Source organism: Callospermophilus lateralis, unplaced genomic scaffold, assembly GCF_048772815.1.
Source record: "Callospermophilus lateralis isolate mCalLat2 unplaced genomic scaffold, mCalLat2.hap1 Scaffold_98, whole genome shotgun sequence".
NCBI classification, from domain to species: Eukaryota; Metazoa; Chordata; class Mammalia; order Rodentia; family Sciuridae; genus Callospermophilus; species Callospermophilus lateralis.
In genome coordinates this window covers 2,944,692-2,969,064 of record NW_027517992.1, presented here as the reverse complement: position 1 = coordinate 2,969,064, position 24,373 = coordinate 2,944,692, and the positions used below count along the sequence as shown (strand labels likewise).

The following is a 24,373-nucleotide window of genomic DNA, read 5'->3' as shown; positions in this document are numbered from 1 at the left end:
TAATCGGATTATTTCCTGTGAGACACTGCTATACCCAAGAATTTTTTAATGTGATACATAATTTCTGTAACTAAAAGAAAATAAAGAATAAAGATAACAGGATATTGTAGAAATCTATTTATCAAGATACATAATACATTGATGACTGAATCAAGCTATTATAGAAAGAATCAATTACATGATATCATTTTGTCTTAAACATATAACTATATAAGAAAAAATTCTTAAAACTTAATGAATGAAAACACAATAGTGGTTTTCTCTAAAAAGATAAATGAGTCATAATTTTTACTTTTTTCTTGTTTAATAAGAATTGTCTATACCTTTCCACCATTGACTTAGTAGAATCTGCATGGCAAAAGAGGGAGATGGACCGGGAGGAGCACATGCTCTTCTGAACAAAAGCCTAAGTCTGAATGAAGGTAACCAAGGCCTAAGTCAAAATCCTCTTCATCATCATCATCACACAGATTTTAAAAAGCAGCAGCGCATAGCTTTCTCATTTTACTGAGCTTAATCTTTTTTTAATATTTATTTTTTAGTTACAGGTGGACACAATATCTTTATTTTATTTTTATGTGGTGCTGAGGATGAAACCAAGTACCTCATGCATGCTAGGCGAGCGCTCTACCTCTGAGCCATAACCCCAGCCCCCCTGAGCTTAATCTTATACCTAGGAACTGGGATGAGAATGTGCTCTTATACAATTCCCATCTTAGTAGGTCAAAGCCTGGTTTCCAATCAAATTAATTTTAATGAATGACAAACAGAACCTACCTCCAAAATGTGATCAAATTTTGCCTCACGTGACTACAGATCACTAGACTTCAAAAGTGCCATCCGCCATTAGGCTGGAAAACCAACTCCAATTTCCTCCTTTCAGACAAGACAGGCAAAAACAGGACGAACTTCTACCCTCACTTAAACCCACAAATGAAACAAGATAGGCTTCATGTAAGAAGTCTACTTCCAGATCTTTACAATAACCAGGAAATACTCAGCTTACTGGATCCTAAGAGAAATGTTATTACATACAATTAATGATTTTTTTTTTCCTGACTGAATCCACAAAACAATCCCTTTTCACAAAATAAAGTTCTGTTTATGTAGTATCAATGCCACTCTACCAAGCACCAGACTAGGGGCGTTATGAGTTATTTGTTTAACCTTCATAAGAATCTAAAGATAATCTATGAAATACTAAGTCCCTTTCCTAAATGAGGGAAACTGACAATGGATTGGCCACTATAGTAATCAAGTCAATAAAAATCAGAGCCAGTGTTCAAACCTGGCCCCCTCATTTTTTCCTATATCCTACACTAAAATAAAACAGTATATAAATAAGGGAATGGAGAGAAAGGTTCCCTTTTGTCTTGAGGGGCGCTCTCAATTTACTTCCTGTCTTCCCTCCTTACAGACCCCCTTGAGTCTCTTACTCCTATGTTATCTAGGCCTACCTCCTTTCTGCTTCCATCACTAATCAGGAAGCAGGCACCAACTTTGTGGAGTGTCAGTCTGATACCACCCAATTTCCATTCAATTTATCTGGTCATTTTGAAATTATCATAAAATAATCTAAACTCAAACTTTAGTGCACATACCAATTTAAATACACATTCAAATTCATTTCTTTATATCATTTAGAGAAGATGTGCAGCAAACTTTATCATTTGTTACTTTTTAAGTGCATTAATTCACCTTGTAAATTTTAAAAATTCTCATTCATTTATGCAAACATACCATCATTCACATCCTCAACTGTTTACCTGCAAGGAACCAACTAACTGTGACAGAAATCACTCCCAGAATTTAAGGCAACAAATAAATCTTATATTGTATCAGCTCTCTTTGTGAAAGAGTCTATTTTCATGGGAACCAGCTCCCCAGAGTCAGAGTCCGCAGTAGCAAAGCCTTCTCCCTCCACTCTTCTCTGGACCCCTTGCAGCACAGGAAAACTGGGGTGCCAACACATCAGCCAAGAGACAGAGAATCTCCTGGAAGCCAGGTCCCCATTTCAGTGGCCCTGGTGTGCCCACACTGCCTAAGGCTCCTTTTCATATTTCATCTCCTTGAGGATCTAGTTTGCTTGACTAGTTCTGTTTCCCACTTGTACTGCAACTACAAAAAAAAAAAAGAATTTTTATTCTCTATGATCAAATGTTTTTCTTCAATGTTTGGGTTCAACTAATATTTCTAAACTGAGCCAGAATCGTCTTAAACTACTAATTTCATAAACATATTCCAATCTGCAGTCAAGCAAATCAACGAGAATAAAGAAAAAGAAAAGGGTAACCTAAATTTGGTGTGAAAACATTTAATAAAAGTTATATCTTATATAAAGAGAATTTATTAAAACTGCTACCTAGAAAATACCATACTTCCTTAATATGTTCAAATTCCAGTCATTTTTCAATAATAGAGCTGGATATTTGCAGGTCTTATTATGGATTACAAAACTTTCACCCCACAGAAGTAACTTTCTGGGGAATACAAAAATGGACCTTCGGTATCAACTACTTCACTCTTTAGATTGCTTTCAGAGGGCAGGGACTTTTAAAGAACTACTCAAATGTATCACTATTTTCTGAAATGTTCTAAACATTCTGGAATAAAAGAAGTAAGAGAATCCAGTCAGTCATTGCACATTTTACCATAAGCCTGTTACTCACATAGGTGGACTCGAAAATACACACTTAAAAAGTAAATAGCTTAGCCTTTCAGACCCTTAACGCACAGTCTAACATCCATCTCTATGGAGCAAGCCACACTGACTGGACCTCTCTTTTGAAATGACTCTCAGTAAGTTTTGGACTACAACCACACAAATGTTCTGAAAAATATCAACACAAAAGATGATCAATAACTGCTAACTGGTTCATAGCAGGCCCCCAATCAACATCTTCTGGATAAACAAAATAATTTATTCTTGAAACTCTTAAGTCAGAAACTCTGTGGGCCTGTGGGCCAAGGATGTTTATGAATTCCATAGAACCCTAGAAATAACACGCAAGCTCCTCTGTGTACATGTGCATGTGCATGTGCATACTTTCTGGGGAGACTTTCAGGGAGTGCTATGGTTAGAGTGTCTCCCCAAAGGTCCATGTGTGAAGGCTTGGTCCCCTGGTTAGTGGGACTGAGAGGCGGTGAACCTGTAAGATAAGGTGGGACTTAGTGTGAGGTCCTTAGTATTATTAGTGCCATGCCCTCAAAAGAAAATGTGGGGCCCTGCGGTCCCCTCCCACTCTGCTCTGGTTTGAGGTCTGAGATGTGACTGTTTTGTTCCTACATGTGTGCTCACCATGATGTGCTGCCATATCTGAGGGATGCTCTTTGCCAACAGGAAGAGAACTGCACAGGCAATCAAAGGTGGCTCCTGATGTGACTCCAGGGCTACCAGCTTACAGACATCCAGCAGCCCAGGAGGTCAAGAATTTCTGATTTGTGGTAAAATTTAGGTTATTTCTAGTAGTCCTTCATTCCATGAACATGTCATCAGATATCAGGTATCACCAGCAGTTCATAACATGACAAAAGTTATACACCAAGCCTTATGTTCCAGAACTTAGGACAGGGCCTGGTATTTGGTAAAAGCTTAACAGATAGGCACTAAATAGGTAAATAATAGGATCCCAAAGAGAAATTCCTTTTTGTCCTAGACCAGGCTGACAATCTGAGCACAGCTAACTTGCTCAGAAATATCAATTAATCCTCTGTACTTCAATGTCCTCATCTGTCCTGCAATTCCTGAGAGAAGAATGTGATTGGCTCAATTGTTTCCATGACAACCAGCTCTGCAGCCATCCCACTTCCCAGCACCACTCACTGAACGTTTAACACCAGGCACTTCCACGCTAGCTCACTCGCTCACTCCTACCCTCCTCTTCCTCACACACCAGCCGGGTTAAGCATACTTTTTCCATCAAGGATTATGCAAAAAATATTTTCTGCTTAGCAGGCCAGACACAGTTTCTGTTGCCACTGCTTAACTCTGCCATTATGGGACAAAAGCAGCCACAGATAACATGTAAACAAATGAACAGAGCTATGTTCCAATAAAACTTTACTCATGAACTAAAATTTGAATTTCACAAAATGTTCCTATGTCACAAAACATTTGAATTTTTCCTACCATTAAAAAATGTAAAAACCCTTAGTAACTCCAGGGCTTAAAAAACAGGGGGCAGGTTGGACTCCCCCAAAGATCCAGACCTTTCCTAGGAGGCTGCTTTGACACAGGTTCAGAGGCTGGAAAGCAGCTGTAAGGGCTCATTGACCCTTTCTGAAAAAAGGTTCTGCAGAATCAGCTAGCTGACTTCTCTCCGCTCTTTCTTCTTCCCTGCAATTTTAACTTAAAAGTGACTTGAAATTAAAAGAATTGAGATAGCAAGGTTTATGCCACACTCTTGCTAATATTTAATTAATCGTAATGGTTCTGACTAATAAAAAGTGCTTTCACTTCATTAAAAAATTAAAGTCTTCTCATCTCAGAGTCATTTCTCTATCAAGTTTAATTGACATGCAATTCTACTATTTCCCTTCATCCTCCTGACTCAAATTTTGCCTGAATGAATAAAACAAACAGAAAGAGTGAATTATCAGATTTCATCCATAAGAAAGGTTTTTAAAAACTATTAAAAAGAGCCAGGGGGCTAGGGATGTGGCTCAAGCGGTAGCGCGCTCGCCTGGCAAGCGTGCGGCCCGGGTTTGATCCTCAGCACCACATACAAACAAAGATGTTGTGTCCGCTGATAACTAAAAAATAAATATTAAAAAAAAGAGCCAGGTGTAATGATACACCCACCATATGAGAGACATTTAAAAAGCAGACAGAAAAGCAGAGTTAAAAGAACGTTCACCAAGACATTCACAGTGGTTATACCTGCGTGCCAGGAGATGGAATAATTTTTACCTTCTTGTTTATTTTTCTGTACTGTTTAATTGATTTTACAATGAGAATGTATAAAGTTAAAAAAAAAGACTTATTAGAATGTACATCACCAAGAGTGAGACCTAACATAAACTAAGAACTTTGGGTGATAAACATGTGCCAAGGCAGATTCAATAACTATCATGAGTGGCCCAGTCTGGTGTGAGGTACTCATGGTGGGGAAGGCTGTGCTTGTGTAGAATGTTGGGGTGGGGATTAAGGTTTGAGAGCATCTCCCAAAAGCATGTGTTGGAAACTCAATCCCCAATGCAACAGTGTTGAGAGGAAGAGCCTGATGGGATGATGCGAGCTCAATGCCCTGCAATGCCTTTGGCCACGTTGAGGCAGCAAGAAGCCCTTCAGCATGTAGTTCCTAGATCTTAGACCTCCTAGCCCCCAGAACTGTGAGCCAATAAAAAGCATCTATAAATTGCCCAGTCTGTGTTATTTTATTATGGCAACATGAAACAGAACAGGATAGAAACATTTATGTATTTTCAGGTCAATTTTTCTGTGAAACTAAAACTGCTGAAAAAATTAAGTCTCTTTAGCAAACAGACATATTAAAAGAATTCTCATTCAAGCAATTCAAAAGTTCTGCTCGCTAGAAGTAATTTGAGTACCACAGAAGTCAAGTGGGAAGGCTTTTATCAGAAGTGGTTTCAAAACACTGCAGATTGCTCAACACTTGGGGTAGCTGGGAGGAGTACTGCACACAGCCCCGCCTGCCAGTTCACTAACGTTACCCACCAGAAACAGTGAAGAATGCACTCTCCTCTTCTGAGCACCTATTTTGTGCATTCACCCTGAGCATACTCTACAGCTTTTCTCCTGTTATTTCTGACTCAGTAGAATATTTTCAGTAAAAGCTTAGAGGACATAGTGCAGGTTAGATTACCAAGGGCTCCAGAAAAGCAATTTAACACTTTGTCTTAGATTAGCTTTAAAATAAGAGTTCTAAGCCAGTTTAAGGGCCTTGATGGAAGAACACATACCAAGATAAGAGTCTGACGATCAGCACTTGTTACATTAGAGACATTCTGATGCAAGTCTGAGAACAAGACCAGAATTGGAATAAATAAATGGGAAAATACTACATTTTTATCTTTTCAATACATTATAACCTATATTTCCTATAGTTCATCACATGCATACTTGTATATCACGTGCAGGTGTATATATACATACACCTTATTTTTTAAAAAAATATCTTTAATATTTTTTGTAGTTATAGATGGACACAATACCTTTATGTTATTTATTTATCTTAATATGATGCTGAGGATCGAACCCAGGGCCTCACACGTACTAGGCAAGCACTCTACAACTGAGCTACATATAACCCCAACCCCTACACCTTTATTTTTAAAAGAGTTTAAAAAAACAAGAGGCCTAAAGTCCATTATATCAAACATACACCCTATGGTGGGAACTAAGTGAATGAGATCCTACAATTTCAATTGCTGAAAAAGAAAGCCAGCCTTAACAACCAAATCCTTAAGCCTGACTGAAGAGAACTGGCACCATTTTAAGAATTTACAAACTATGACTAGTATGTAAGTACAAGTATCTTAAATTAACAACGTAGTAGTAACAAGTTCATAGTGGAAAGTGAGTCCCTAATATCTCATGGTTCCAAATCACAATTTTTCAACAATCTACTGTCAAGTCAATACTATGTATGAATTTCAGTGCAAATCAAACTCAAAATTCACATAAGGCAGGAGTAATCATTTACACATTATGCCTAACAATACAAATTGTTACACTGGGAAAAATAGGTGCCCTTAACTTAAGCTTAATATGAATGGCATTTGTTCAAACTTGGCATTACATACATAGAACTAGAGCAAGCATTTGCTGGTACCTTGACATTAACATCACTGAGATTAGTGTTTAACCTGGTAGAGCATGTTTGTTAGTTTCCCTTGATAAACTTTTAAAATTTAAAAGTACAGTTTGTTTTGGAGCACTGGTAATGACATTTTTAAAGAGACAGGCACTCTTCATAACCCAATTGAGTCAAATGTATGAAAGATGATATATCATGAGCTTTGTAATGTTTTGAACAACCAATAAAAAAAATGTAAAAAAAAAAAAAAGAGAGAGAGACAGGCACTCTCTTCAGCAATTAAGACTTTTTTGCCTGGGCAGTTTTCCTACAATTGCAAAATTCCCTCACCGCAGAAATAGTTGAATGATAAAACACAAGGACTCTCAAATTATCTTAAAGCCCCTGGGTTAGTTCTCAGGAGGTGCATTACAAAAAATTCACAAGAAACAAACCCAAAATGATGGACAAACATCAGACCAAGTTAAGAACACTGCTATGGCCTTAGAAAAAAACAGCCACACATTAAGCCTCCCAGTGCCCAGAACTTCTGGAGGAAGTGCCCAATATTTCCTAGCCATGTTTTGCTTTCAGGCTTTCAGATCTTAATATGTGAGAAGCAGATGTGATTCAATTTAAGACAACCTAATAGGAATGCTTATTCAAAAAACTTAACTTGCTTTTAAAAGAGTCACACCACAACCCTCCAATACCTGAGGAGCTTGAACAGGGCACTGGTCTGAACTACAATCAACATAAATGCAGAATTCACACAGAATACCTACAGAATGACACTGACAAATTTTTGTCTTCTCAACTATCCTAAAGTGATTTCTTTTAGTATACCCATTGTTTAAATTGAGGATTTCACTGCTGAGGTCAGGTACCCTGCTCAAAGTCATGAAATCAGAAGCAGGATCTGAGCCCAGTCAATGAAAGACAACAATTTAAATGCCCCACTTTAAGGCAGGACAGATGGCTCCTGACTCTGCATCTGTATTCCTCAAGCCTGGGCCTGTTTCCTGGCTAGTTCTCCTTTAAAAGGGGCCTGCTCTTGCCCTGTTCCATTTTCCAGAACTGTTGTGAGATCACAAAATTAATTAATGAAAATCTTCCGAAAAATTAAATGCTTTTTTAGTGTGCCATGTGCTAAATATAACCAATTCTAAGTATTCCAAGGATACAAAAATTACTTTCTAAAATATAGAGTAACCAGTGTTTTCTTTGCAGCCACTTGGAGAGTCTTTTATGGTATATATCTAGTGACACCTGTAAAGTGACAAACCACCACACAGGAAGTTGAGGTCTTAGTTGCAAAGTAAAACACCTGGACAGTCAAAATAAAAAAAACAAATTTGACGTTTATTGTTGAGGACAGTCAAGCAGGTTCAAATACAAAAATACATTATCAGTAGAAGTCTGTACCCAGGAAACACATTTTCTCTTTAATAAAAATATTCTTGATTTTAAAGAACATATTAAAATGATTGTTTTAAGTTCAAAATGAGAAAACCTGAGAGAACAGGATCATGATGGCTTTAAAATGTACAGAACTCTGATAAACAAAGAACCAGAATTCTTTCTTACCTCCCACATGTATACATTATTCTTAACCTGAGATCTTTTTTTCTTATCACCAACAAATGGCCCAAACTTTTTGCCTTTTAAAATTGGTTTAGTGGCCCAGACACCTAGAAAATAAAACCAATATTTTTAAATGTATTGTGATTATTTTAAAGATTGAAAGCATTGAATGAAGTCAATTCAATTTCACGAAATAGTTAAAAAGCTAGATTCCCTAAAAGTAAGATAATGTTAAATCAACTGAGATAAATCAAATTACATCAAATCCTCAACAGGGATTTTTATTTTTCTTCTTTATACTTTTCAATATTTTCTAAATAGGTTTAAAGAACCTGTATTGTGTTATAACCAGAAAAGGTTTTATATTTAATTTTTCCACGTAAGATTGCTCATATAGTACAATCACAAACACTTCGAAAACAATCACAACTGAAGAGAAAAGATATTAGAATGGAATAAAACTAAAACAATTTAAACTTTTCATGCCAATCATGGCAGTGCACACTGGTAGTCCCTGCAACTCAGGAAGCTGAGGCAGAAGGATCACAAGTTCCAACCTCAGAAACTTGGTGAGACCCTATCTCAAAATAAAAAATAAAAAGGACTGGGGATGTGGCTCAATGGTAAAATGTTCCCACGTTCAAACCCTAGTATCAAAATGCAAGTAAATAAAAAAACTCTTCATTTTACATTTCTACAGATTTCAAATTTTCTCCACTAAATATGACTTGTTTTTATAAAGAATTAGAAATATAATTTTATAAGCAAATATTTTTTATATTCATTTGACATTCATTTGTTTACAGTGGAAAACCTCTTCTCTCTAGCTACACTTCCTGAAAATGTAGCTACTGAGACAACTTGTTTTTTAGAGTTTCAAACAATCAAAATGCATGCTCATCCAGGTATGCCTAGGATTGTTTCTATCTTCTGTGTACAGATCATAAGCAAATAGATGCAATGAAAAAAGCAAGTTGGTGAATCAGCAGGAGCCCAGCCTGGGAGTCAAGAAAATTGGCACTCAGGGCCACTCTGTACAAGCTCCTTCATTTTCTAACCTCAGTGTCCTTATGTACAGAATGGAGTAGAGGGTGGGCCAGTCCTGTCCTGAGAGGACATATGAATTCCACTTTTCTGTAGGTCGGCTATGAACTGCATTTGATGACATGCAGTTAGCAAACAATATGCTGAGGTATAAAATTAATTCCTTTCACTTATACAAAATTAACACTTTTTTTTGTTTGTAGTTGTAAATGGACAGACAACTTTATTTTATTTTGTTTATTTTTATGTAGTGCTAGGGATTGAACCCAGTGCCTCACACATGCTGGGCAAGTGCTTTAACACAGAGCCACAACCCAGCCCCAAATTAACACTCTTAACTGTTCAGCAAATAAATTTTCAATGAGAATTAGGAAAACATTTATTAAAAATGTATTCACTACATATGTATATAAACTATAATATCAGAAGTACATCTTAAAAAATAAAGAAATGGGATATAAACATGATATAGTCCAAGACATTTTGGTTGGATTTTTAAAATTTACCTCCTTAGCCTTCTATAAATAAAAATAACCCAATACACACAAGCTTGGTTTGTATTCAATGAGAAACCATACCAGAAGATTCGGACACACCGGGGTCATGTCATTCATTCAAAGATCTACTGAGAGTCCATAAAATGCTGGTACTGGAGACACAAAGGCAAGTAAGAAATGAAGGTACTCACAATCAAGGACCGGGACAGACGTAAAGACAACCACAGAATAATGAAATAAGCAAAATAACACGATCATACAAAAGCCACAGTGAAGACAGAGAGAAGAGAACACCACATCCTGTTGGAAGAAGCCCAAGAGATGCAGGGGATGCCTGGAAGAGTCAGCAAGGATGGGGTGTGGGTGTGTGCCTAGTTTTGTTTTTAATAATCTATGTCTCTTAAGTCAGGGCAAATCCACTGCCCTTGGGTGTGCTGCCTGCCACCTCACTTGCTCCCACAGGACTCTGCCTGCTCTGCTGCCCATCTCTCTGAATGCAGTACTTACCGATCCGGGTCTTGTCAACAGCTGATGGGAACAGCCTCACTTCCTCCGGAAGTCCTCGCAGCACGTGTTCAGGTACCTCAGCCAGGGTCTCAGCAGCTGCCAAAGGCTCAGGAGCGTTCTGCAAGTCAAGACGGAGAAGGATCAGAGCAAAAGGAAGAAAGTACAAGTAGTGTTTTGTTGTATTTTGTTTTTCTATCTGGTCCAATAAGTAAATATGCCAAAATACAACTGAAATCTGAAGTGGGCAAATCCGAAACAATGATGCTAAGCATTTGGGCAGTTACTCTGATGCCTATTTGTTAGTGCCCAAAGGAAACCACTCAACCTTCAAGCACATCTGTGTTGATCTATTTTGGTTCTGCCACTGCAGCCATTTTCAAAATACATGAATCTCCAGCACCATACTCCTTTTTAAAGTGCAACAGAATCCTACAGAAAAATACATCTTAAGCTTAATTTAAAATCAAAAGTTACCAGTAGCTATAAGCACATTTTGAAAATAAAAATCAACCCTCCCCACTTAAAAGAATAACTGTAAAAGCTACACATACCATAAAGCCTGTCCTGACTAATCTGCCAGTGCCTCACTCATGCATCCCTGTAGCGACCACACCCAACTTGACCACAACTCACATATTCTCCCCAGGAGCACTGCACTCTTCCTGCAGTCCACACTGGAGCTCTGACTTTCCAGGAAACAGGAGCTGACCACTGTATGCCAACCGCTAAACAGTAAAGCCATCCCAACATCCCAAGGTACTAGGAAATAGAGAATTTTATACAACTATTTGTCAAAGTTTGGAAGAATTCATCATAATTTAAGACATGTATGGAAGGATCTGCGCCAACTGGTAGAGCATGACTATTACATTAAAAATAATTTTTAAATTGATGGAAAACCAAGTGTCTAGTAACTGGTACCACATAAACCCTAAAGAACTGATTTGTTTATCACACCCCTTCTAAGAATGATGAATTTTGTAGTATGAGTATTTTATTTCACTGCAAAGAAATGTTTCAATGATTTTCAAAGGAGCCAATGTAGGCAAAAAAAAAAAAAGTTCCGAGCTAAAAAGATTAATTTTTCCCAACAACAATGAAGCTTTTATAGTTTTTAAGAATGTTCATGTGCCAAGAAAATAATATCATCCAAATTTGCAGATTTCCAATATCTCAACCTTTTTTTAAACATCAATAGCTGCTTCGAGAAATAAATCTCCCAGTCATATTGATGGTCTGCTCCCTGGCCTGTGTAGACAGCCAGAAAGTCTGCAGGGGTGCACAGACCAGGGTCACCTCTTGAGCAGGGTCAAGACACCAGTGCACAAATGCTCGGCTCTGCCTGAGTTCCACCTTTGTCTTTTTTTTTTTAATATTTTTTTAATTGTAGATGAACACGATACCTTTATTAAATTAATTTATTTTTATGTGGTGCTGAGGATCGACCCAGTGCTTCTCACATGTGAGGCGAGCGCTCTACCCCTGAGCCATATCCCCAGCCCTCTACCTTTGTCTTGTCAAAACCCTACACAGGCCTTCCAGACCCTGGGAAAATCAAATTGTCCCAGAAAATGGCCTCATGGCTTCAGATTACCTAAACTGTGAATAAAATTAGGACTGACATTTCTCACTTCTAAATATAATATCCCTGTTTTTACATTTTTATTCTGTAAGCTGGGTTTTTTTATGTGGATAAAGTTTTTCCAAAGGGGGAAAAAAGGTGTTAAGTTGGTAATTATATCCAAGGATACATAATGATTATAACATTGAAAAATTAAGTGATATTAACAAATACGAGCCAGAGTCGTAGAGGCACTGGCCATTTAGTACAGAGGGAATTCTCTTCCCCTTTCTGGGCTGTGATCCTGGGCAAAGACCTGGCACCATCTGCCATCCCCAGGAGCACTTCCCTGAAAGGACAGCGTCTGCTAGCCCTCTTTCAGGCGCTGCCACAGTAACAGGAGTAACAGCTCCACAAGACATTCTGCAGACTCCCTTGGTGCGAGGTCCTGTGCTAACAGTCTTCCACGCTTGATGGAGTTTACCCCAAACAGTCCAAGGGACAGGTGCTACCAGTGCCTTCCTGTCCTGCCCCTGACACACACTAGAATAGGAAAGTGGGACTCAGGGAAAGGGACTAAGTTGCTCAAGCAAGGCCGGAATCTGAACCCTTGTCTAACTCTGGAGCCCAAGTTCACAACCACTGTGGGATCTGCATTTAAATCTCTGGAATATAATCTGATAATTTCTGTCCTAAAACTTCCAGACTTGCATGGAAAAACTCAACTGAAGACTTCCTACAGAAGACATGGCCATGCCCACAGGAGACATGAAACTCAAGAACAAGACAGAGACCACAGAGACTAAAACTTCTGAATCACCTATGAATATAAAGAACCTCAGCAAAGTTGTCAGGCAAAAACAAGAAAAAGGAAAATTCCTATGGCTTTGCTTACCTGTTTAGGTCAACCCATGATTTTTCACATGGGCTCATACAATAATAGGACTCAACTATAACAAGGAACCTAAGTTCACAGCAACCCACTCCAGACACAGTGGCCTTGGGCCTCTCCTCCCACCTCCCCAGCTGCTGGACTCTCCACAGCAGTGGGTCTGACTGCAAACTCCCTGGAACATTCTTAGAAGATGTAATGACTTGAGAAGTAGAAGAGGGGAAGTTGTGGGATGACCAGCCTATAAAGAAACACCTTCTAGCTTTCCTTATTTTTCTTTCGTAGTTCTTATTACATATTTTAATAATTATTTGTATAATTATGTGTTTAATGAGTGCCTCCCCTGGGAGACTGCCGTGAAGACAGATGGTGTCTGACTTGCTCAGCACTGGGTTCCCAATGCTTAACTCTTGCACTAAAGAGTCATAATTTGATCCTGGAATTATTCCCAGATTGATCTTATGTAAAAGAAACTGCAATACCTACTCAACATATTAATAGATTTCTGAATTCCTGCTGGGGCCGATGTTCTGGGCATCACAATTGGACCAACAATGTGTTACTGGGGAGGAAGACAGATAAACTCAAACACACACACACACACACACACACACACACACACACACACACAATGCCTGATCAAAAGAAAAATCGAGCATGAAAAGGGGACTCAGTGTTGGAGCAGGGATGGGGGTGCCACTCAGACAGAATGCTCAGGACTCTAGAAATGAAAATGAAAAGGGACTTGTATGGTGACATGGGAGGATACTCAACAGCAGGGACCAGATCCTAAGTTAGGAAGGAGCCTGGTGTGTTCTGCGAGCAGTCCCACAAAAACCCAAAGCATCCAGGGCAAAGGAAGTGAGAGAAGCACTTAGAGGGGAGGTAGGCAGAGCAGGGCTGCAGGCCACTGGCTATTTGCGAGTGAGCGGGAGGAGTGTACCATCAGAGAACAGAAGGCCAGGATCAGCAAGGGGCACCGAGCTCCCTCCAGAGCCTCCCAGGACCTCTCTGTGGTGACCCAGCCTCCTGGCACCCTGACTTGCTGCCCTAATACAGGCACATTCCTGGTTTAGAGACCCTTAAATCACTGACAACTGGGACAGAGGTGTAAGTTGAAGGACTTCTCTACTCCCCTGTGACAAAGACCTCAAGGAGGCCTCACTCTTTCATGCCTAATGAGTACCGTCTCCAAACACATCGATACTGACAGGGAACAGTAAGCATCCAACCTAATGTGTCCAATTTAAGTTAATGTAATAAGCTACTTAGTTGTTAACCATTAATTAACCTCATTAATACATATTTTCAACTTCCAACTACCTTAAACTCAAAGAAAAGCCAATATTCCCCCCTTTCCCCAACTAATGGCCACAAACCATTCTCCTTCATTCAGTCCCTCATTCAGTCATTAACAAATATTTCCTGGGTGCCTGCTTCCGGCTGGCTCTGCTGGACAGTGGAGACACAAAGGTTAAGCTGTCATGAAACGTGCCACCTAGGGGACCCTCTCTGTTCCCACCATTTAAGAAACCTCAAGAAAGCTTTTCGGTTCTCCAGATGCCACCTTGCTGGGAGCATGTGACAGGTCCTTCGACACTTTGCATGACACCATTCCCAGGACAACCTTCCCTTGCTGGACAGGTGGGGAGCTGAGGAATGAACCCTTCACTGCTTCCTCTGGGCAGGGAAGTGTCTCTTCAGTTAAGCATCATCCGCACAGCGATGGTGCTTCGAGGAACCCAGACATGCTTGGAGCACTCTGCATCGCCTGTCTGGCCTTCACATCACCATGTGCTACAGACACTTTTACGATTCCCACTCCACCGAGGAAACTGAAACTTGTCCACTGCCACAACAAGCAAGTGGCAGCACTGGGTTATTCCAACACAGGCAGTCAGGACTCGGGGTCTGGACTCAGAAAGCAGGCCCAGAGCAGCCCCATAAAATCCAGCTAGTTAAAGTCTAGAGTCCACATTTTATGACCAACCCAGTGAAGTCTCTTCCACATCATCCAGGGATGCTTCAGAAGACCCTCTTGGGGGTTCACAAGGTCAGAAGTATTGTTATCACACCACCAAGATGTCACCTGCCTTGTCCACTCTCAGGTGTAGAAGAGAGTTTTCTGGAAGCTAAAATGTATGATGGCACCATCACTCACCAGATGATAGAATGTCTGATTGCTTAATTTTGTATTTTAAATGTATCAGATTTGTAAATAAGGCCTGCAGTTGAATATACTGCACCAAATCACCTTTGCAGTTCTGATGCTGCACTTCAGCTTCATGAGGCCACCTGGGGAAAGCCAAGTTGACTGAGAAAGACCTCACTGCAGGCTGCTAAGGGCCCCGCTGGGGTCTCCCAGCAAAGCACAATGGTCTCAGAGTATCCAGTGCAATAGTCTATGCTCAGTGCCCCAGACTGAGCTCCAGGGAAACAAAAGAAACACAGAAGAGAGTTGCTGCCCTCTGCAATCAAGCCCAGGGGCGTGGGGCTAAGGCACCAGCAAGGCAGCACAGAACCTAAAGGGGCCACTTGGCATCGGTATTGCACGCCTCAGCTCTACCCAGAAGACACTTTGGCCTCTGAGAAGCAGGTGCCCACCATCCTACCCTGGGGGACTTCCCCTGAGGTCCTTACAACACTTCCTCAACTCGCTGCAGTTTGCCTTTCCTAAGCCCTGACTTGGACTCTCAGGAAGGACAGGCTTAGACAGACTGAGCTAGCGCAGTTTCACCGCAGCTGTGCCTGGCCCTGGCCCAGCATCCATGCACAGAGCAGTGGCTGCTGTGAAGGAACAAAAGTCCAGCAGTCAAAACTGCAAAGCAGTCTGGGACACCGGGGTGGCTGAACAGTGCCACAGACTCAACTGGAGATGGGCTCCCCGGGGCCGCAGGAGGGCCTTCATGGTAAACAGAGGAGGAGGGAAAAGGTAAGAAGGGAGCCTCGGGAAACCGTGTTCCCAAGTGGAAGAGAAAGAAGAGCAGTGAAGAGGCGCTAGTGCCCCAAATCAGAGGAGAGGCAGTCGGGGAGGAGACCAGAGCTGGGGAGAGGACCCCAGCAGGGGGAGGCAGCAGGGCCTTTGAAATCTCTGTACCTGTGCCCTTCTCCAATCCCACTGCCACCACCACTCTTCAAACCTGAAATGGCACAGTCAACCCCACTTGTCCCCCATGTGGCTGGCAAGTGCTCCCCTAGGCCTTCAGCAACCAAAACAGGCAGGACTCACACGCGCTGGGCCCCCAAGCTGCTGTGGGAACCTGCAGGCATCCCACTAACAGCAGCCATACTGCAAGTGAGCAGCAGGGCTGGGGGTCAGCTCAGAGTGCCGTGCTTGCCCAGCACCCACTAGGCCCAGGGCTCAACCTCCAGTACCACAAAAAAATAAGTGACAGGACAAGCTTCCTGCCACCTGCAGCCCTCAGGCTGGCAGGAAGGCTGGACAGGAATGGAGTCAGAGTGGGAATGGGCTGGGGCAGGTAGAGGTTATATGCCGCCTCCTAAGGGTCCACTGCTGATGACTGGATTATAATTTCTTAAATCATTTTCATCCAATCAAACCATGGGGCTACAGCCCTCCAAGTCAGGTGGGGTTCGTCTGGTCTACTCATGGCTTTATTTAAGGAAAAAAATTCTACTGGGAGAAATCACAGAAAAGTCCCATTTTTCTCTCAAGATTCCTCCCAGGCCCCTAACTGCCCCTAGACCTGGTCCTCTTCCTTCCTGGTGGAGTCTGTCACTAGTCAGGCTTTTTCACTAACAATCCAGCCACTGGTCCTCCTGGCCCTCAATTCTTCCAACCAGTCAATATCCTCTACATACTACTAGGTCAAGTTCAAATCCCATGAAGTTCTTGATAACCCTCCATGATAGCCCCTTTTCTAGCTTCCTATATAGTCTGTTTTGTGTTATGTAACAACAGAACTCAAGGCCTGTGGGGAATGATTTGCCAGGGAGAGAAACTGTCAGCAAGGCAATCAACTGGGAGGTTTGTGTACTAGTTCAAACAAGAAGTATGTGGGATGAAGACTTAAGAGTGTTAGAAAGCATTTTATATAGCAGAATCAGGATGTGGTTACTGACTGAAAATAATAATGAATAATAATAATACTTACACAATGTTTCCTATATGCCAGGCACTGGCCTGAGCTCGTTTATGTTAACTGACTCCTTTACAGTTAAACAAAAGTACAGGTCTACCTCTAGTTAACAGACAAGAAAGCTAAGACCAAGAAGTCAGGTGACCTGCCAAGGTCACAGAGCTGGAGTGGCTGAGTCCAAATTAATTATGGAGACTGAGTCAAAAGACCACAAAGGGGAGGCAGAGCTGAGCTATTCTGAAATATCTCTACCACAGTATTAATATCCAAACAACATAAAAGGTAATCCTTCTCACCAAAAGCTCCCCCTAGTTATTTAAGGAAATCCTACCTAAAATTTTCAGAAATAATCTAATAGTTTGATGCAGAAAGACAATGTCCCAGATTTTATAAATTGCTAATTTATCTAGTAGAATACATGATTCAAAATGAGATTTAGGTGCCATCAATATTCAGGATGTTAATTTATTAATAATTTATTAATTGATATTTAAGCCGTAACAGATAGGAAGCGCTTACTTGAAAGTCTTACTTGAAATAGTTGAAAAAAGTCAGAGCTAGGCAATCCCAAAAAACCAAAGGCCAAATGTTCTCTCTGATATGCTATGCTAACACACAATAAGGGGGCGTCCAGGGGGAACACAATGGATTACACAATGGGGAATGAAGGGAAGGGAGGGAGTATGGGAATAGGAAAGATATCCAAACAGAACAATTTTTTTTAAAAAAAGAATATTAAAGTCAGTGGTAAATATGTTCTGTTATATTAAAGAGTATAAAAGAATATCAAAAAATGAAAATTAGGGCTGGGGGTATAGCTCTGTGGTAGAATGTTTGTCCTGCATGCATAAGGCACTGGGTTTGATCCCCAGTATTGCAAAAAATAAAAATTAAAAATATGAAAAATCAACTTTGTATTTATAATTATAAAAAACACAACATATATATTGTTAGCATATGCTTTTGGTTTCAACTATTTTATAATATGTTTATTTTCAGGATTAGAAAAGGGGAGGAAGATAACCAAAATGAAAGAAAGCAACCCAAGTTCACCAACCCTTAAAGCTCAGTTTATGAACTTACTTAACTAGAAGGTCAGATGTTCTCCCCAAACTAGCTCCTGTACAAGAAATGAAATACTGACACATGGAAAGTAAACCAATCTCAAAAACAATATAGTGATCAATGAAAGTCACACATGAAACAGCAGCCACTGAATGGTCCTAGTTTTGAACAGGAAAAACCAATCTATAGGCACAGAAAACTCATCCGGGGTTGTCTGGGGTGGCAAAAAGATCTTTGGGGGATAACAGAAATGTCCTGTAATTTGATGACAGTGGACATGCATGTAGACGTTTGTCAAACAAGCTATGCACTTAAGGTGGGTACGTTTTACTGCTAACTAAAAAATAAATAATTCCTATGTTCTTATCTTGAAATCGTGTTAAAATGAAACTTACAGTGAACCAAGAAAATAGTTTAAAAGACAAAAATACTGATGCAATACAAAACAAGTTTTTTAATCAAGTTTCATTTTTTCAACCTGACTCAAACATTCCTCTGCTTGAGACCCTCCAAACATTCCTCTGCTCGAGGCTGCCATCTCCCAGGCAAATTCTACTCTGGTCCTTACAAAACCCATGGAGCTGACCCCACACCTTCTCCACGACCTACCCCTTCTCCCAGCCCCCACCTCTCAGCTCCAGCACATGTAGCCTCAGTTTCCTCCACCCCCTCACCGTGGCCCTCTCTCCATCCCACTGGACAAATGTCCACTACAGTGCTTAGGACAGCCCCACAGAACAGCACAACTGGCCCTGCCTGCTGTTACACAGGCTGCATATACCACCTCACCTGGGCAACACATACTCATGTTTTTGGTTTTTAAAAAATGCAAGAATAAGCATATTTTATTCATATTCCACTTAACACAATTCACCCAGATAGTGACAGGATATGATTATATCTCCTTTAACTATTTAATTAAAGCATCTAGCTTGTTACAGACCTTTCAGAACAAAACACTGAAGAGTAAAAGCAGTGGCTGATGGGGACATTAAACTCAATAACGTTTAATATTAAGAACATGTTGTAGTTATCTTCATGCAAAGTTAAGAGGCTGCTCCTACAATAGGCTAAGAAGAATCCCATAGCAATTACTATAAGCAAAGAACATCCAAGAATCATAGGGTATTAAAATATTCCAGAACTCTTTGGACAACTCTTCTTTTTTTAGACTTACAATCAAGATTCTAAGCTACTAAACAATAGGGGGAAAAATCCAACAAGCTTCACTTTACTGAAATAGCATTAAACTGCATTTGGTTAAGGAATGAATCTAACTGCAATAACAATAAGCAGATGGACACAGAAAAGAAAGTCGTTTATACTTATATCTTTGAAAGAACGGCAACTAGTTCTCAAACACAAAAATATACCTTCTTTTCAAAAGCTGGCAGCTCATTAAGTTCTCCAACTGAAGAAGCTGTCATCAAATATGGTGTTAATCTCAATAATGAGAAAGCATATTACCAAGTCCTTACCCCCTCCCAACCCACTCTCCAAGGCACAGTAAAAGTGATATTCTAAAAATGGAAATCAGATCATGTCGCTATCCAGAGCTTCTAACTGTAAATATAATAAATATAAATGCCTTCCCATGGCCCTAAGTCCTATAAATCTGGCCCTTACCTCTCACCAATGTCATCTTGTCCCTGAGTCAGATGGAGCTCCAAGTATGGCCAAGCTCCACCCCCTGGCTTGCCCTCTCTTTCTTGAACCAAACTCATTCCCACCTCAGGATCCCTGTATTTACTGTGCATTTACTCTGCCTAGAATTTTCTTTCTCTAGATCTTCACATATCTAGCTAGTTCGTGGTTATCACCTAAGTCTTGTTTCTACTATCTGTTATCTCCTTAGGACAGCCTTCTCTGTGTAATCCAGAGAACCTCCCCCATCCTGACCTACCATTCTCCACCACAGCACTTTGCACTACTGGAAATTGCCTGGCTGCAGTCCCTGTCCCTCTGTGAGCTCACAGATTACAGTGCTTTGCCACCTAGCTCTCTGCGGCATCCACCACATCTGGGATAGGGTCTGCACCAGGATGTGAGAGGTGGAGGGACATTCAAGATGGCTGAGATAATGGAACTATGGGTGGCTCATCCCAACTCTCAGGGTTGAATTTGTCACACTGAGTGATTAAAAGCTCCTTTGGTTATTTTACTAATCTTTGAAACAAGCTTAGAAAACTAAATTGCTTTGCTACTGGTAAACAGCAGTAACAGATTACTAATCAGGATGTACAGACAATGCAATCATAAACCACTAAACTGACACACTAATAACAATTTGCACTGCGCAAAAACTCTTGAAAAAAAAATCTAAGTGTAATTCAGTGAATTAGTAGTAAAAGTACTTGCAGTAAAATCATCATGGTTGTTTTTAAATGTCACAGTTCTCCTCTGCTACGAGGCACCCAATTGCACTATACTGCTCCCCTGACCCAAGTGCTAAGTTAGAGATGCCAGCATGACTGTACCAATGAGTGCACACCAGGGTGCTGTATATGGAGACAAACTTCCATCACCCTTGGTTCCTGAGTGACTACAACAGCAGAGCCCCAAACAAGTCCACAATGGGTTGGTGGCAAGAACAAGATACAAATTATCGCTGTGTTGTGCCACCAAAAATTTCAAGTTGCTTGCTCCCTCGTCATAACATAATTTACCCTACTGCAGCAGTACAGCACAGTGACCAAGAACCTGAACTATGGAATCTGAGGAGCTGTTCATTATAAGAACAGCTGTACTTACCATTTGAATGACCACAAGCAAGCTACAGCCACCTGTTTGGGCCTTAATATTTTCATCCATAAAATTAAAGTTACAATATCTATGCTTCATTGAGTGGCTACAAAGACTAAATTAATATGAAAATGTACATACTATGCTTAACAGAGTGCCTGTCCAGTTTGTTAAGCAACCTCAATAGAGAGCAAATGGTATTAAACTCTACATATCTATTCTAAGCGGCTATGAGCCTACTTGCATTACAACATTAAATAAGTCTAAGGAAAGACTAGAAGACCTCAAAAGTTAAATATAGATGAAACCCAACACATTATGGATTGACTTACCATTTTTTGACTTTATGATGGGTTTATCGGGACGTAACCACAGAGTGAGTGGAGAAAAATCTGTACCAGGATGGATGTAGCATGTTAATGAAAGAAAAAAAAAATAGGAAGGATTTGAAAATAGAGAAGATGAGAAATAGGGGTGGGGAGGTCAGTGATTGCTACTCCACCTGCCAATACGGCACGCAGAGCAAGCTGGAATTCTATGTGGAGAGGATTAGAGATGAAGAGAGGAGTAAGTACTGAGTAGGAACAAAGGGCAGAGGAAGAAAGACAAAGAATACTCCAGGGCCTGGTGGAACCCCATAGCTGACCATAAAGGGAGAACCTGGCAAGGCACGACCTGGTGGGACAGCTCAGGATGCTTCTCAATGGTCAATGCCAACAATACTGACAGGCGCTGAACTCTATTTTCTTCTAAAATAATCATTTGCTAGCAATATGGTGTGCAGCACCCAGGACCCTTCAGTCCCTGACCTCAACTGGCAGGGACACATGAAACAAACAGTTCTGTACTATTCTCTTAGATAGCATGCCCTTCATCAGACAGGTCTGACAGCTCAAAGCAATGCCCATCAGTTCCAAGAAAGACTACTCCTACCTCAAAATAATCATCAGGATTTCAACTGAAAGTTAATCTTGCTCAAGTTCACATTTTTTAATATCTGAATTTTTTGTGTAGAGTTATTTTGAAGTAAATTTTTAGTGCAATTTATTAATTATTTTCACTGGCTGCAAATGAAAGGAATAAATACACAAGTGAAAACTATCAACTATCAAGAATAATCCTTAATTTCTTAAAATTACTGGGACAATCGCTGGAAAACACCAACAGATTTTATGCTACAGCATAATGATCAAGTCTAAATAGCATGCAACTAATACTTTTTCAATAATGAAATCTAAGCAAAAATGCTGAAAATTTTAGTCAGAGAAAATGAGCAATTTTTACAAACCAAATAAAACTTTCATTACTACCAGACCATTTAAATTACACTCAAATCAGAAATGTGCTAACCATTAGAAACATAAGAGGACACTTTTTCACTGATATCTGGCATTTAACATCAAAGGCAGCCCTCCATAGATCTGGCATTAGAACTTGTCAAAAGCAGAATGAAACTGTAAATGAGCCAAAAAGAGAAATGGTTATTGCTGCAACTCTTTTGAATGGCATGTGGTCTTCTTTCAAATGGAAGTTCATTTGGTATACATGGAGTGTTAAAGCAAATGTGTGAAGTGTCCAAAACAAACAAACAAACAAAAAAAAAAGTTCACACACAAAACACACTACTGGCCCAACAGGATATAAGAATTAGGCATAGTTAAGCCTGAGGTTAAAACTGCAGGCCCCTCAAACAAATGAGTGCTGAACGTGGATGCAACAAGAACCAAACCAATATTCAGACTCCACCTGGGAAGCACTGGAGAGCATTCTAACCAGAATCCAGACTCCTCTAACAAAAGTCCTGAGGCAGCAGAAGAGCAAGCTCCTCTGAGTGACCAGGGTCACATCAAGAATCAGAAAATAAATGAAACCTATGATACATACGCACATCACTTTGTTGGATGAAAACTGTGAAAATCCACTGTTCTTTATTCCTTCACCCCGCCCTCACCATTTCAAAAATAATTTGTCTTCAAAGGCACGTCAGTAAATCTCCATGTTTTAAAAGAATAGAAACCATGTGTCCATGTGTTTTCCAGACTCATTTTTTATGAAGTATAGTCCTCTGCATTAAAATAAACATATTTCTGATAAAGAAAGTAATGAAAAAAAATCAAAAGAATCCATTCCAAAAATTTCACATCTCTCAATGCAACACAGAACTGAATTTATTAAGCTTCCTCACCTAATGAAATTGGACTTGTGATCTCAAGTTAGAAGCACCTGTAAATGATAAAAATAGTGTCTAAAGTTTCAGCTGAAGGATACAAAATGTTTTCAAGTCTGAGAGTTCTAAGTTAAGAACTAAAAAAAAAAAAAAATACATACTTCACATTTTTAGGTTTTATCCTGCATATTAAAAAATGTTTTTATGAAGATTTCTGAGAAAATGTTTCTGACACCCATAAATTTCGGTAACTGCAAATGAAATAATATTGAAACCAGAAAATAAGAATACATTAAATCCACACAACTGATTCCACTCATCAGAACATCCTTGAGGTTATAGAAATAGCTGGAGTAGAATAATTTAATTTCCAGGTAATCCCATACCCTTCTGTAAAAAGAAACACATCTTATTTTTCAATATCTGTCCTCTTTATTCTCTGAAAAGGACTTTCAAGGACAAAATACTTCATGTTTACACTGGAGCCATGGCAGTCTCTAAAAATAACTCCCTCTTCCCTTTTCAATCAATGGAAAATTGCAAAATAAAAAGTGTTTAAAACAAAAGCTTAATAAGCTTAAAAACAAAGACAAAACCTCACAGTAGAGTGTGGCAGGGGAGAAGTAAAAAAGAAAAGTTGAACTAAAATCCCTAAGTATGAGCCCTCCAGGGACCCACAGAAATGTCAACCCCACCAAACAGCACATTCCACTCCACAAATGCACACTGTGAAAGCAACAAACTAATAAATGGCATTAAGAAACAAAAGTGAAAATCTGGGAGGAATAAATACGTGTGTGGCTATCTTTTAAAATCAAGAACTGGTCTGACATCTAGATCATGTATTTGTATAAATTTTATTTTTAAACTCACCTGATTCATTTTCAATTCCTGTTGTGTTCTGTAAAGATACACACAACAAAGAAACTTCTTTGATTACATGAGCCCTAAAAAGAAAAACAGACAATTGTAATATGTACCTGCCTACAAATTCAGTGATTTAAAACCACATTCAGAACTGCAGAGTCTGCTCACAGGGTCATTCACAAAGCAACTGCATGCCAGATTCACTTCAGTCTATGCTGACAACTTCTCAGATTTATTATCTACAACAAAGTAGGTTTCTCACTAATCCTTACTAGGGCATCATTGCACTCTACAATCGAAAGCAGACTCATTAGAACTGACATCAAAATTTTGCTTTGGAATTGCATCACTCCTAAGAAGAAATAAATTTGCTTTGTTAATAGTCAGAAACACAAAGCACCAGGATTAACTCATACCAGGCCAGCGTGCTCTGCCTTCAATCCTGAGCTGCACGCAAACATTACCAGACCCCAGCATGCTACTCTGTTCTTCAAGTCCCTGAGGTAGAAAGGTGAATTTACTAACACTGGCCATGGGGAATATTTTTTGAGGAAAAGGAAAAAATATGTGAAGATGCAAATGTTTTAAT

General features: G+C 39.9%; 1 protein-coding gene across 1 annotated transcript in view; it reads right to left on the bottom strand.

The window, feature by feature from the left end:
* LOC143386179 (PR domain zinc finger protein 2-like) overlaps positions 1 to 23,860 on the bottom strand; it is a 36,098-nt gene extending 12,238 nt beyond the window's left edge. The window contains exons 1-3 of the mRNA XM_076841447.1: positions 23,791 to 23,860; positions 10,391 to 10,508; positions 8,346 to 8,449 (exon numbers count right to left, since the gene is read on the bottom strand). Of these exons, the coding sequence (XP_076697562.1) occupies positions 8,346 to 8,449; positions 10,391 to 10,508; positions 23,791 to 23,799 (231 nt within the window). The 5' untranslated portion in view covers positions 23,800 to 23,860. The remainder of the gene's footprint in view (positions 1 to 8,345; positions 8,450 to 10,390; positions 10,509 to 23,790) is intronic.
* Positions 23,861 to 24,373: the final 513 nt, after the last annotated feature.